Here is a 14,132-nt window from a genome sequence, read left to right as displayed (position 1 = left end):
TTAGGTGTGAGATTTGTAAATACATAAGAATTGTGAGCTAGGTATGATTGCAAATGATAGCCAAGTATTTCTTTTGGCATTGCAACTGCATGTTGAATCTATTTAACAAAAATGATTACTTTGGTGATGTGAATTCTTATGGACTAAAATAGTAGCCTAGTTCTTTTCATCTTTACTATTTTTTTCATAAAAATATTGCAATAATGATTTCGTGGCTTTGATTTTACTAATTTTTTTCTTTTGTTCTTTGTAATGGAACAGACTCGGCCCCATGCAACTGTCGAGGTAGAAATATCTGAAGACATGCAACTGGTGCATTTTGACTTTAATAGGTGATTGGAAAAACTCTATTTAAACTTTATGTTGTTGGGAATTATGCACACAAATTTAAGCATACCATTTACTATTTTTTGGTTATTTGATCAGTCTTAAATATCATGTTATGCAATATATCAAATTTCAAAACCCATTTGATATTGTACTATTTTGATCAAATTTTATCACTTTTGAATAGGGAATTTCATCTAAGATTCCATCCTTCCAAAACCCAAAGCCTGATACCTAAATCTTGTAGGTGAAAGCCAAGGGATCTTTAGAAAAAGAAATTTAATAAAAGTTTTAAATGCATACCACTCTATTTTTATATACATATCTAAAACTCAAACTTCAATTTTTACATTTATATGCTACCTTACCTATGCATAAAAAGATAAATTCTGTTTTTAATAATTAAATGGTAGTAATTTTGATATGATATGAAATATTTGGGCGGCATAAATGTAAACAAAAAATTAATTAGCTTTTCGATATATAAATACATAGGAATTGGGTGGTATGTATGTAAATGCTACTATCATATTTAAGAAAGATTATAAAAAGATATGCCAAGGGCGGTGATAATGGAGTAACCCATAAACGTCGTCGATGTAGACCTCCATAAATTTCCTAATGTGAGTCTGGAATACCTGATTCATCAGTCTCATAAAAGTGTTGGGTGCGCTTGACAAGTCGAATGTCATAATTGTCTACTTGTATAAATCATCTCATGTCTTGAATGCGGGTTTCCACTTATCTCTTGGACTTATCCTGATCTGGTGATATCCATTGTATAAGTTGATCTTGGAAAAGATGGTGGCTCCGTGTAATAGCTCCAAGAGATCATTCGGGCGAGGTATGAGAAAGTATTACTCGATAATAATCTTGTTGATGACCATGCTGTCAAGGCACATCGACCATGAATCACCCTTCTTGTGTACCATTAGGGCGGGGCCATCACACAGACTGGTACTCTCTTTGACCAACCTTCTCGTGCGAGATCTTGCACTTGTCGTTGCAACTCCTTGTACTCTGCAGGTTTCAATATGTAGGCGGGCTGATTCGACAACGCTGATGTTGGTATGACATCTATGATATGTCCAAAGTCCTTTAGTAACGACACTCTCTCTGGAAAATTTTGATCATAATATCCTAGAAGCTTTAGAGTCTGTTTGACGCAGCTGTTGATTATTTCTAATCTGCTGATAAACAGATTATTATGATAATATGATAATCTGTAGATTATCAGAATAATCTGGCTTGCTGTTTGGGGTAGCTTATTCATATTAGCTTCTTGGTTGTTAAACGACATTCCTGCCCCTGTCTGATAAAACTGTTTAGGACAACTTAATCAGAATAACTTATTGGTAGTACAAAAGCATATCGTGCAGAAGTATACAATCATCACAGATCAGTTCTAAAAGATGACATACATTTGTAGACTTCTCTGACATAAGTAGAAGTTCATATTACTGCAACAAATACATATACAATGAATCAAAAAGTATCATTCATCGACCAAAACCCTCAAATGTACGAGACGCAATTCAGGCTCTAGCGCCATGAATATTTTCATTTGAGTTGAATCTTTAAGTTTTTTCACACACTGTGCGTGAAATCGCTTGTCGGCCACAACTTCAGGAATATAACCCAGAAGCCTGGATAGTCTAATACGTTAGAATCAGAGACTGGTGGAGCTGCGAAAGCTTCAATTAAACGATTGAAGGAGATATTTACAAAATGTTCATTCTCTTTATTTTTCTTAGCAATTCTTGGCCTCTTTAAAATTGTACTGGACTCCCCCATATCTCTCTGGTTAATGCTAGACACTTTTTCATCGGGTGTCAATGACTCAGGTGTGATTTTTTCTGGTATCCCTATAAAATCGCTTTCAGTAGGGTTGAATGAAAACTTTCCCGGCGACAACTCATTTAAACATTACGTCCAATTTTTTTTCAAATTTCGGCTCAATTCCGCACTGTTTATACTTTTTTGCTGCCGGTACTGCCTGTGATTTAGCATTTAGAGGGAAATTATAATTAGAGAAAACAATTTGCGAAGCTAACAATTCATGGATTAGATAGAAAATTATCTCTAATTTTTCGGCCCACCATTCAGTTGGAGCATCAATTGTTCTTTTAATCGCATCCCAACCCAGACCGGTAGATCTACGTTTCAACTCCTTCCATATTTTCCATTCCTTCTTCAATTGGTTCCATTTGTTTTTAAATTTATGCCGGTCGTAATCCCTGCCAGTCAATTCTTTGAATTTCTTAGCAATGTTTTGCCACTCTTCCTTATTAAAATACGTTGTTGGTCTGTTCCCTAGTTCTATTTCTTTAATACACATATCGCAAAAAATATTTGTTATTTTTTTATCACACATTGCGAACGGACCCCTTTCAACCACTTAAGACATGATGTAACTATAGGCAACAAGTGACAATAAAAACTTTTTAAGTTTGAATTTCAGTAGAATTGTTGAAGAAATAATTGCACCAGCACATTCACAGTGCTCATCATTTTGAATCTCAGGCCAACAACAACTCAAGCCAACAACAACAACAGTCTCCAAATAATCACATTAACTCAACTTTCAAAGGATTTGCCACCAAAACAAACAACAGTTTAGCTATTTGCTCAGAAAAAAAAAAAAAAAAAATGAATGACCTACATCCACAGTAAGACATTGAAAATATTGTATTATGCAATTGTATACTGTTGCATAACTATAAAAGGAGAACAATACAACTCTCATTTCTTCCTTTAATGATAATAAAAATTTCTCAACTAACAAATAAAAATCGAACATGTTTTCATTCTTCATCTCTTTTAATATTTGCTAAAAACCGAACGGCATATCACTCTTTTCTGATCCTGCATTTGAACAATATACCAAAAGCAGACATAAGAACCCATAAATCCTTTCTCAGTTCGCGTTTGAACAATACGGAAAATCCTTAAAGCAGGCATAAGAACACATAAAACAGACATTTGAACGTATATAGCAGGCCTAAGAACCCATAAAGCAGGCATTTGAACAAATCAAAAAATCCATTCTTAGTTCGCAGGTTTGCTAAGAACCAATACAGCTTCCAATTATTGGTGAAAGCCTTTAGCACCAATTTAATACCTCTCGATATAGGCATCAAAGTTATAATTGATCCCAAAAAAATTCAATTGCAGAAAACACGATTTTGAGTGAAGGTGAATCAAACTGAATATGAAAATACCATTCTTGCATCTAATAATATGAAAAACAAAACCTCGCATATGGATATGAACCCTAAACCAAAAACAGGTAACTCCACAATGATATAACCATTGCCTCATATAAAAACAAACATTGCATTATCTTGTATAAGCATATGCATATGAACTTTAAACCCAATAAACATTGCCATTCTTAGCATAAAACACAAGATAAAAGTATGGAATCCTCTCAACGACGAGTTAGATATATGTTTGAAACATTAAAATTACACGCTAGTATGCTTTCATAGAAGAACAGACAATTTCGTAATGTATTTTCATGAACCAAGCCATAATCTTCATTGTACAACCAAATCAACAATTGGTTATTTCAAATTACTGTATAACAGAAATTCCTACAAATTTTTCACTACACAAACAACAACTAAACAATTATATAACTTCATCAATTTACTTAGGACCGGAGCCTATACCTCCCATCAAACAAACAGAGTCAAAATCAGAAAAAATGCCACAATATCATGCCACTAAACAGATGCCCAAAACCAGAGCCGCTACCTCCCATCAAACAACGAATGCCACATATCTCAATTGGCCTATAGCATAAAAACTTTCATGGACTCATATTTCAGACACAATTAAAAAAAAAAACGGTTCTTGTATCTACACATCTCAGAAAAAGGATCAGCGAAAAGGAAGGTTTCCAAGATCACAGTTAGCAACCCAAATCCAACAACCAGTTAAAATGCCAAAATATCGGGGCATAGAAAATGAAACATATCTCAACAGACTTAAAACCCAAAAATCAGAGAAATTGTCAGAAGCCACAGGTACCTCAAAATAACTAATGCCATAGATCTAAACTGGGCAATACCTAAAAACCCTTTATGTCATCATATTTCTCCTGAAAAAAATAAAAATCTCATTTCCCGCATCAACACTGCTCAGAAAGAAGATCAGAGTAAAGAAAACATTCCAATGCTCGCAGTTAGGGTAATCGAAAGGATACCTGATGATCAGGAAAAAAAAATGGAAAGGAAGAAGGTTCGATCTCCTCTAGGGCAACGAACCAGAAAGGAAACCAGCGAGGGAGGAGGCAAGGGAGATCGAAGGGCACCTCCGGAATTCCTAGGGCAACGCGGATGGATAATGCAGGACGCGGAGCTCGGACAGCGTCGAACGACATAAAGGAATTAACCAACGCAGACGCAGTACGGGAGGCTAATGCCGGTGCGAACGCAATTAACAAACATGGAGGCGGCGTTTTCAAAACACCGCCGCTCCCAATAAGCTGCCCCAAACGGGGCCTTAGAGTAGTGGTTGTAGTGGTGTTGCCACCTCACTTTCCTCTGTTCCCGCTAGTAGGACTAATGCCGATGCCATTGGAGCATCCCGATTTGATTGCATGAAGGTGGCCCTTTGGACTAACACATCTTTTGTCGCCTACATCTCTCGCATCTTTAACGAGTAACAACACAAAGTGTTTCCATCCTTTTTAAAAGAGTACATATTCTTGAAGCCATCTGGCGGAGTTTTGTTGTCGAATTGCCAAGGTCTCCCAAATAGAATATGTCATGCGTCCATTCGAACCACATTAGACCACACTTGTTTCTACAACTGTTCCTCAATTGAAAATTTGATCAAGCATTGTTGATCCACACATATCTCATTTCCCTATTTCAACCAGGTGAGAGTATAGGATTGGGGATGCTTCTGCATGGCGAATCCCAATTTCTTCACCATTAGCATGAACACACCACATTTTTGCAACTTCTACTGTTAATGATCAAACTGCAAAATTTGCATTTGCCGTACACTTGGTGTGAAAGATACTGTGTCAACTATGATTGATCTCGCTCTGGTTCTGACTGTAGAACTTTTCGTATGACTAACAACTCTTCCTCTTTATACTTGAGCTGAGGTTTTTTCTCGGGACTATTCCCGAACACCTTGTCCTCCACCTCGACGATGTTCTGATTTATGAATGTGAACTCGATTCGTGGGATTGTTGAAGGCTACATGTCTGTAGTTGTGACACCTGAAACACCTTCTGACAGGTACTGTACTGGAAGTGTTTTTTTTTTTTGGCTTCTTTTTACTTTGATTTGACTTGTCACTTCCTTGTCCTATTTTGCTAACACCTCCTGGGGTACTTTTGTTGGTCACAGTAGTTGTAGGTGACTACCTAGCTGAGGGCTGCTGCTTGAATGAAGATCATTATCTGCTCAGTTTTTGCTGCATTTCCATCTTCAAGACTAAATTTTTAACATCCATAGCTAGGGTTGTTAACGATCTGATTTCGAGCCGAGCTGGGTTTGGCTCAAAATTAGCTAAAAAATAATTCGATCCAAAATTTTGGCTTATAGCTTGTCTCGTTTATTTCGACTAGATTTCAATCTAAGCAAAAAAACTCGAATCAATTTTCGAATGATTAATGACCTTTGAGCTTTATTTGCTAAATTCATAGCCCTAACGTCATCAGAGCTGTTAACGATCTGATTTTGTGTCGAGTTGGGATTGGCTCGAAAGAAATTCGATAAAAAAAATTGGCTTATGACTTGGCTTGTTTATTTTGATCCGATCTCGACTCGAGCCAACTTTGAATCAATTTTCGAGCGATTAACGATCTTCGAGCTAAATTCACAGCCCTACTCCCAACGACCAGTATGGCTGTAATTACACAACATTGATAATATCGGGCTTAAGACTCTTTAGGTATCGGGCTATAGTGTTCTAATGGCTCGACCAGTTCACACTTCATATGCAATTGGTTGAAATGTGCTGTGAACTTCTCAGTTGAAAGGTCTCTCCACTGCAGGTGGTGAAGCCTCGTAAATATGTCCTGGCAGTAATGAGGTGGCAGGTATTTCCCCTGTATTGCTTTCTTCATCTTTGCCTACTTGGTGGTAATCTTATCACTGCTTTATTTTTTCCTATCTCTATAAATTTTCACACCATAAAGAGATGCTCTTTTTCAAGTTGATGGTTGCTAATTTCACCCGCTTATTCTTTGACACCTTTTTATATTCGAAGAATAGCTCAACAGATTGGAGCTAGTCAATAAACTCATCCGGATGCATACCTCCATCAAGCTCTGGTAGATCCATTTTGATCCCAAAATTCCCGTGTCCTCCATGTGCAAGATGCTCTCTCGGCCTCTTCTGAAATTGTTTTTTGAAGTTGCGTTGTCGATATTTCTCATCACTAATGTTTTTCCTATGGAACGGATTCAAATCGTTGTCCCTATCTCTCCTTCGACTCTAGATCACGATCGAGGGTAATCTCTTCCCGAGTTCCATCATCAATTTTCACATGCCTCTGTTGATGCTGATGGACCTCCCTATGAACTCTTCTTGGGTAGGTTTCAACATGTATCTCTGTGGTGGCATGATTAGAGTTTTGACTTGGAAGGTGTGTTTGAGGGTATAAAAGAGCAATATTTTGTGGAAGGGTAAGGCAGATGCTAGGAAATCTAAGGATAGCACTAAGGTTATACTAACTTTGACACCAAATGATATGAGAGTAACCCAAAAATAAGCAAATATGATTATTATTTTTGGATATAAAAAGAAACACAATAAGGATTCATAAAATAGGAAATAAAATGAGAACTACAAACAGACTATAGGGCGAGGGCGAATGTGATGAACTCGGTTGTACAACAGTTGTGGGTAGGGTTAGAGAGGCTATGTCAGCAGCAAGTGTGGGGTAGGATGGATACGACAACTAGGAAGGTAGCTCGAAGGTAGTATGTTAGCAAGTGGGGGTGTGATAGTAGTTGGCAGGAGCTGGTGGGCGAGCAGGAAGGGTTCACGACAATAAGTGTAGGTGCAGGGACTTGAGGGGACGACAGGCTTGGAGCGGCTTGGCAGGACGTTAGGGTAGGACATATGACAAGCAAGGAAGGTGCATGTGGTGTTTGAGGTGACACAATAAGAAGGGTGCGAGAATACAACGACTAAAATTGAGCATGGGAGGGGGTTGTGTGAAGGATTAGGGAGAGGGAATCACCACCTCAGAGCAAGATATAGCCGGAGCATCATTTGTCCTTGGATACAACCCTAACAAGGGATGAGGCACTGGTGGCAGGACTTTGAAATCAGGAAACACAAAACTGAACCCTAAAACACTAAATCAACACCTATATAGAGCAAAATGAATAATATAAGGATGGGGGGAAAGGGGGTGGTAGTTCTAGCCCCTTGAAATGTCGAGCGGTCCAATAGGAGGCTAGGTCGAGTCCCTGATGATCCAGTTGGCCAGTTTAGCAAGCCAACCCCTATTACAAGCGATTATTAAACTTAAATTCTTGTAGCAAACCAAATTATATAACATATGGAAGGTGAATGCCTGGACAATTTTTAATGGCATAAGATTTAAAGCCCAAAACCTTTTAAATTAAGTAATTTTTATTTATTTTGGTATTATTTTTTTATCATTAATAAAAAAAAAATTGCTCTCTATTTTTTATGCTTATACCCAATTATAAAAATTTAAGTACGACGTTGAACATCCTCCTTATGACGAAGTTTTCGATTCATTTCTCCCTGATACTGGGGTTAACTCAATCCACAATGACGGAAGCAAATATTATTAAGCAAACAATTAGATTTACAATGAAGACTAACAATCAATGAAAACAAGGCTATGACCTAAGAAGAATATTTGTGGATGTCAACGGTGAGGTGTGTGCGGTCGGTGGCTATAAGCGGAGGGAACAATAGGTGCGGGTGGTTGTGAGAATATGCAGGGAAGCAGGAGCTGCGACGTTGGAGGGGCAACAAGTGCGAGTGGCTACTGGAAGGTATTCATGGTGGAGCTACAGGTGCTGACGGCTGCTAGAGGGTGTTGGAGGTGACTAGCGGCCTGTTGGAGGGTCCAAGAAAGGTCAGAGACGTGCTGGGAAGTGCAGGAAGAAGTCAGTGGCAATTGGGAGATGCTGGAGGTGGTTGGCGACAGCAGAACTAGTGTTGGAAGTGGCTAGCGGGCTGCTGAATGGGAGCCTAAGGGAGCAGCAGTGTTGGTAGTTGCCTGGAAGGGGCTGAAGATGGCTGGGGAGCTGCTGTAAGAAGTATAGCAGCTGGAGGCTGAGGTGCGAATGTAGCCGAAGTGGTGGCCACTTGTGAATGGGGGCTAGCTGCATGTAATCATGTTGGAGGTAACCAGTGGCAGTACAAAGTCGAAGGAACAGTGGAGATCGTCATAACCTCGGACGATTTACAGTCAGAACACCTTCTCTTCATCAGATACGACCTTCAGAAGTGGAAAATGCACGGAATTCCGAACTCAAAAACAATAAAAAAGTTCCTTAACCTAAGTAAATGTGCGCGCGCACACACCGACCATCTCTCATGCTCCAAAGAATTCGAGTACTACGCCCTACACTCGGGGGGAATCGAACTCCAGACCAGAAGGGACTTACAACTAACAAGCAGATGTCTGACCAACTGATCGGACAACTCTCTCTCTCTCTTTATATGTATGTGTGTGTGTATATATATATATATATGTGTGTTGTCATAAATAGACTTACAGACAATGAGAAGAATAGGAAAGAAATATAGAAGGATAGGAAATAGAATAGGTTGGGATCATTGAAGGAAGGGGGAAGGGGGGTGGTCAGTCCCAATCCATAGCTTGGGCGACCGTTCTAGCCTCCCTGTTGTACGGTTCAGTTCAACCACCCATGGAGCCTCATGTGCAAGAGTCCTGTGTCAGTCTTTCGGGGTTGGGAGAGCTTCGACTTCATCTGTCAAAACATTTGGATCCTCATAGCATTGAGTTAGGCCTGTGACATTGAACGTGGCAGAAACACTATAATCTCCTGGTAGGTTGATTTGATAGGCTTTGCTATTCAGCTTCTGAAATATCTTGAAAGGCCCATCTGCTCTAGGCTTGAGTTTCCTGAATGCTGCTATTGGAAATCTCTTCTTCTTTAGTGGAATCCACACTAGGTCTCCTACCTGAAATGTCGCTATCTTCCTGGTTTTATTTGCACGTGCCTGATATTTACGGTTCTGCTTAGTGATTTCTTTTCCGACCTCTTTGTAGAGCTTCTGAATCTCGTGAACCTGTTCCTTAAAATAATCTGTGATATCGACATGAGTGGTACCAACTCAAGAGGTGTGGGCTTATTGCGCCTGTAGACAATCTCAAATCGAGTTTGACCCGTAGTCTGACTCACGGATCGGTTGTGTGCAAACTAGGCTTGAGATGGAATTTGATCCCATTGTTTGATGGTTTTTGTCACGAAGCATCTCAGAAGATTCTCAAGGCTCTTGTTTACTACCTCCATTTGGTCGTCGGTTTGAAGGTGCGTTGCTGAGCCAAATTAAAATTTAATGTCTAATTTTTCCTACAGAGTCCTCCACAAGTGACTCAGAGACTTGACATTCCTGCATGATGTGATAGGCTTGGGTATCCTATCTCTAAAATAAAATTCAGCGATATGCGAGACATGGTATGAAATGTGCCATCTTTAAGAATTGATCCAAGATGACCATGATTGAATTCTTATTCCACTGTGTCCTTGGAAGTCTCACCGCGAAGTTCATGCTAACATCCACAAATGGTAGCTCTGATATTGGTAAGGGGATGTACAACCTGGCATTCTGGCCCCTAGCTTTTGCCACCGGGGCCAAAAGAAGTGCTCTCTCACCGCTGCAAGATTTTTATCCCTGCCAAAATGTCCAGTTAGTCCTCCATTGTGGCTCTTTTGAATAATTGCCTCTTTCAATTAGCATCTAGGAATACACAACTTAGTCGGATAGAACAAGTACCCATCGACTCTGTAGTACTGCTTAGCATGCTTCTTCTGACATTGCTCCTAGATCTCCTCAAAGTCTCTGTCTGTTTCGTATAAGCTATTTACAATATCGAAGCTCACAAATTGAGTTTGCATCGACGTGATCAACAGGTGACGACGACTCAGTGCATCTGTTACTCTGTTCTGGCTCCTGGCCTTATGCTTAAGCACGAACTAGAATGATGCTAAGAATTCCACCCAAGTGGCGAACTAGTCTTCGTGATCCATGAACAATGTGAACTCGCTTGTCATCAAGTAATGGTTTCAGTGCTCAAGGGCTCCAACAATGACATAAAACTCGTTGTCATAGGTCGAGTTTTTCCTCCGGGGGTCATTCAACTTTTAACTAAAAAAAAGCAATGGGGTGGCTTGCTTGACTCAGTACTTCTCCTAAGCCCACGCCAGATGCATCACACTTTACCTCAGACAACTAGTTGAAATTTGATAGTGTTAGAACTGATGCTTGAGTCACATTCTCCTTCAATGTGTTGAAGTTGGTCTGAGCTGTAGCTATCCAAGTAAACTCCTTTTCTTTTAAAAGCTTTGTTAGAGGCTGTGAGAGTGCTGAAGTTTCTGATGAATATTCTGTATGAGTCTAGCCCCAGAAACTGCCTCAGCTCGGTGAACGACTGCGGTGCGGTCCAGCTGACAGTGACATGAATCTTTGTAGGATTCATCTGAATGTCTGCACTATACACAATATAACTCATAATGCAAGGCTGGTTTGTCATGAAGTGACACTTCTTTGGATTGGCATGGAGTTGCTTTGCTCGCAATACCTTTAATACCACCCACAGATGTTGTAAGTGTTTCTCCTTTCGAAGTACACCACCACAAATTTTTCAATGTGATTTTTGAATACCCGATTCATCAACCTCATAAAAGTGTTGAGTGCATTTGACAAACCGAAAGGCATAAATGTCCACTTGTATAGACCATCTCATGTCTTAAAAGTGGTCTTCCACTTGTCTCCCTGTTTCATCTGTATCTGATGTTACCCGCTGTGTAATTCTTTCTTGTAGAAAAGGGTGGCTCCATGTAACGAGTCCAAGAGACCATCCGGGCGGGATATGAGAAACCAGTACTTGATGGTAATTTTGTTGATGTCCTTTCTGTCAATGCACATCCGCCATAACTCTTCCTTCTTGAGTACCATCAAGAAAGGAACAACACGGAATTGGTTAGCCCCCTTACAATGAGATCTCACGCCTGTCGCTGTAACTCCTCGTACTCTGTAGGTCACTTTCTGTAGGCTCGTCAATTTGACAACACTAATCCTGGTATGAGATCTATGGCGTGTTGAATGTCTCTAAGCAGTAGTAATCCCGCTCAAAGGTTGTCGGTCATCACATCCTAGAAATCTTGTAGCAGTGGCTGTAGTAGCGCTAGTATCTCACTCTCCTCTTTAGCTTCTTCTAGAAGGACTAATGCCAACGCCGCTGGGGCATCTCGAATTGAATGCAGGAAGGTGGCCCATGGAACTAACATATAATAATACAACACGTTTTTCATTATTCTTAAATGAATAAATGTTTTTGAAGTTTACGTGATGAGTCTTGCGGTTGAACTGCCAATGCCTACCCAACATACTGTGGCATGCATCCATTGGAACAACATCACATATACTTATTCCTGTAGCAGACTCCCAATGGAGAATTCTACTAGGCACAGATCCACGTATATCTCGTTTCCTTTCTTCAATCAGGTTAGGGAATAGGACTGAGGATGTTTATGTGTCGTCAATCTTAATTTCTCACCATCAGTGTCGACACCAGAGTTTCACAACTCCCACTGTCGTTGATTAAATTGTAAACCTTGCCCTTTACTTTGCACTTAGTGCAAATGATGTTGTCTCAATCAGAATTGATCTCGTTGCGGCTTTGACTTGCAAAACCCTCCGTATAACTAGCAATTCCCCCGGGTCCCTCCCACCCCCCCAAGAGCTGAAGCTCCTCCTCCAAGCTATCCTCTGATTCCTTGTCCACCCCATTGATGGCACCCTGATCTGTGAATATGATTACTCGGCTCGTGAGATAGTTGGAGGCTATGTGATCTTAGCCTTCCTGGTTGGTATTGTATTAGAAGTGCAACTTTTCTCCTGTTTCTTCCCACTCTGATCCTGCCTGTTATTTCTCAGTTCGCTGTAGCTATAGCCTCCACTGATCGAAATGCATTGTGAATTCCTCCACTGAAAGATCTCATTGCTGCAAGTGATGAAGTCTCATAAACATGACTTGGTGACAATGAGGTGGTAGATATTTATTTTGTAGTTCTTTCCTCATCTTCTCCCACTTGGAAATTGTATGACAACCTCTTCTTTTCCTCTATCTTTGCAAGTCCTCTCACCGCAGGAAGATGCTCTTTTTCAACTTGATGGTAGTCAATTCTACCCCTTTAATCTCTAGCGTGCATTATATTCGTAGATTCGCTCCTTCGATTGTAGACGGTCTACATAGTCATCCGGATCCATGTTTGCCTCAAATTCTGCCAGATCCACTTTGATGTCAATGCCTCCGTGTCTCCTATATGCGGGCTCTTGTCTCAACCTCTTATGATATTGAATTTTGAAGCTAAATAGTCGGTATTCTTTGTAGATGATTTCTTCTCTGTAGAACATATTAAAATCTTCATCTGTCTCCTCTTTGACTCAATGTCGCGGTCGAGGGTATTCTCTACTTGGTTCCCATTACCCATCTTTGCTATAATCTTTGTTGCAGACGGTGGATCTTCCGTTGTATTTCTTCTCAGGTGGGGTCCGGTAGGTATCTTCTCGGGAGCATGGTTGAAGGTTTGGGTTCTATGAAGGAAGAAAAAATGAAAAAAAGAAAAAGAAAAAGAAAAGAACAAAAAAGAAAGAAAGGGAAACAAAAAAAAGAAAAAGAAAACGACGGACTCTAGGGAACCTTAGGATAACATCAGGGTTAGTCTAGCTTTGATACCAAATGATAGCGGAGTTAGCTGATCCCACGACGTTGGAGACAAATATTATTGAACACACAACTAGTGGTACAATCAAAACTGTAACAATCAATGAAAACAAGACTAGCAAGATCCGACTATGACCTAAGAAGAATATCCGAGGATATCGGCTGTGAGGTGGGTGCGACCCGTGGTTGTAAGCGGATGGAGCAGCACGTGTGAGTGGCTGTTAGAAGGAGCAGGGCAGCTGGGGCTGCGACTTTGGAGGGTCATTAAGTGCGGGTGGCTGCCGGAAGGTGCCTAGATTGAAGTTGTAGGTGCTCGTGAGCTGCTGGTGGGTGCTGGAGGTGACTCGAGGCGTGCTGGAGAGTGCAGGAAAGGTCGCGGCTTGCTGGGAAGTGCATGAAGGAGCCGGCGACAACTGGGAGGCGCTGGAGGTCGATGGCGGCAGCAGAATTGGCACTGGAAGTGGCTGGCGAGCTGCCGGAAGGGGCCTGGAGGAAGCAGCAATGGTGGCAGCTGCCCAGAAGGAGCGTAAGATGCCCAGAAGGAAGCAGCAATGTTGAGGTGCGGGATGTGGCCGGAGTGGTGGCGACCAAGGGGGCTGGTAGTAGGTAACGACCGAGGAGGTAATTGGTGACAGCAGGAAGGCGAAGGAACAATGGAGATAGTTACCACCTTGGATGAGTTATAGCTGAAGCAGTTTATACTCGTTGGTTACAGCCCTCAGAAAGTGTAAACGCCTGAGGAGGCAGAATTCTGAACTCAGAAACAATCAAAAACTCCCCTAACCTAAGCAAACAACACACACACACATAATGGGGATTAGTAATAGAATAGTAAGGAGGAGAATAAGAACGGGAAAAAAAAAATGGAAATA

The 14,132-nt window shown here is 40.7% G+C and overlaps 1 protein-coding gene across 1 annotated transcript in view; it reads left to right on the top strand.

Annotated features, from left to right (window-relative positions):
* LOC110029602 (transcription factor-like protein DPB) overlaps positions 1–14,132 on the top strand; it is a 37,880-nt gene that overhangs the window by 22,713 nt on the left and 1,035 nt on the right. Inside the window, exon 8 of the mRNA XM_020731959.1 lies at positions 262–332. Within this exon, the coding sequence (XP_020587618.1) occupies positions 262–332 (71 nt within the window). The remainder of the gene's footprint in view (positions 1–261; positions 333–14,132) is intronic.

This window comes from Phalaenopsis equestris, unplaced genomic scaffold (assembly GCF_001263595.1).
Source record: "Phalaenopsis equestris unplaced genomic scaffold, ASM126359v1 Scaffold000598, whole genome shotgun sequence".
Lineage (NCBI taxonomy): Eukaryota > Viridiplantae > Streptophyta > Magnoliopsida > Asparagales > Orchidaceae > Phalaenopsis > Phalaenopsis equestris.
The sequence above is the reverse complement of the archived record's forward strand: the minus strand, read 5'-3'. Positions and strand labels throughout refer to the sequence as shown.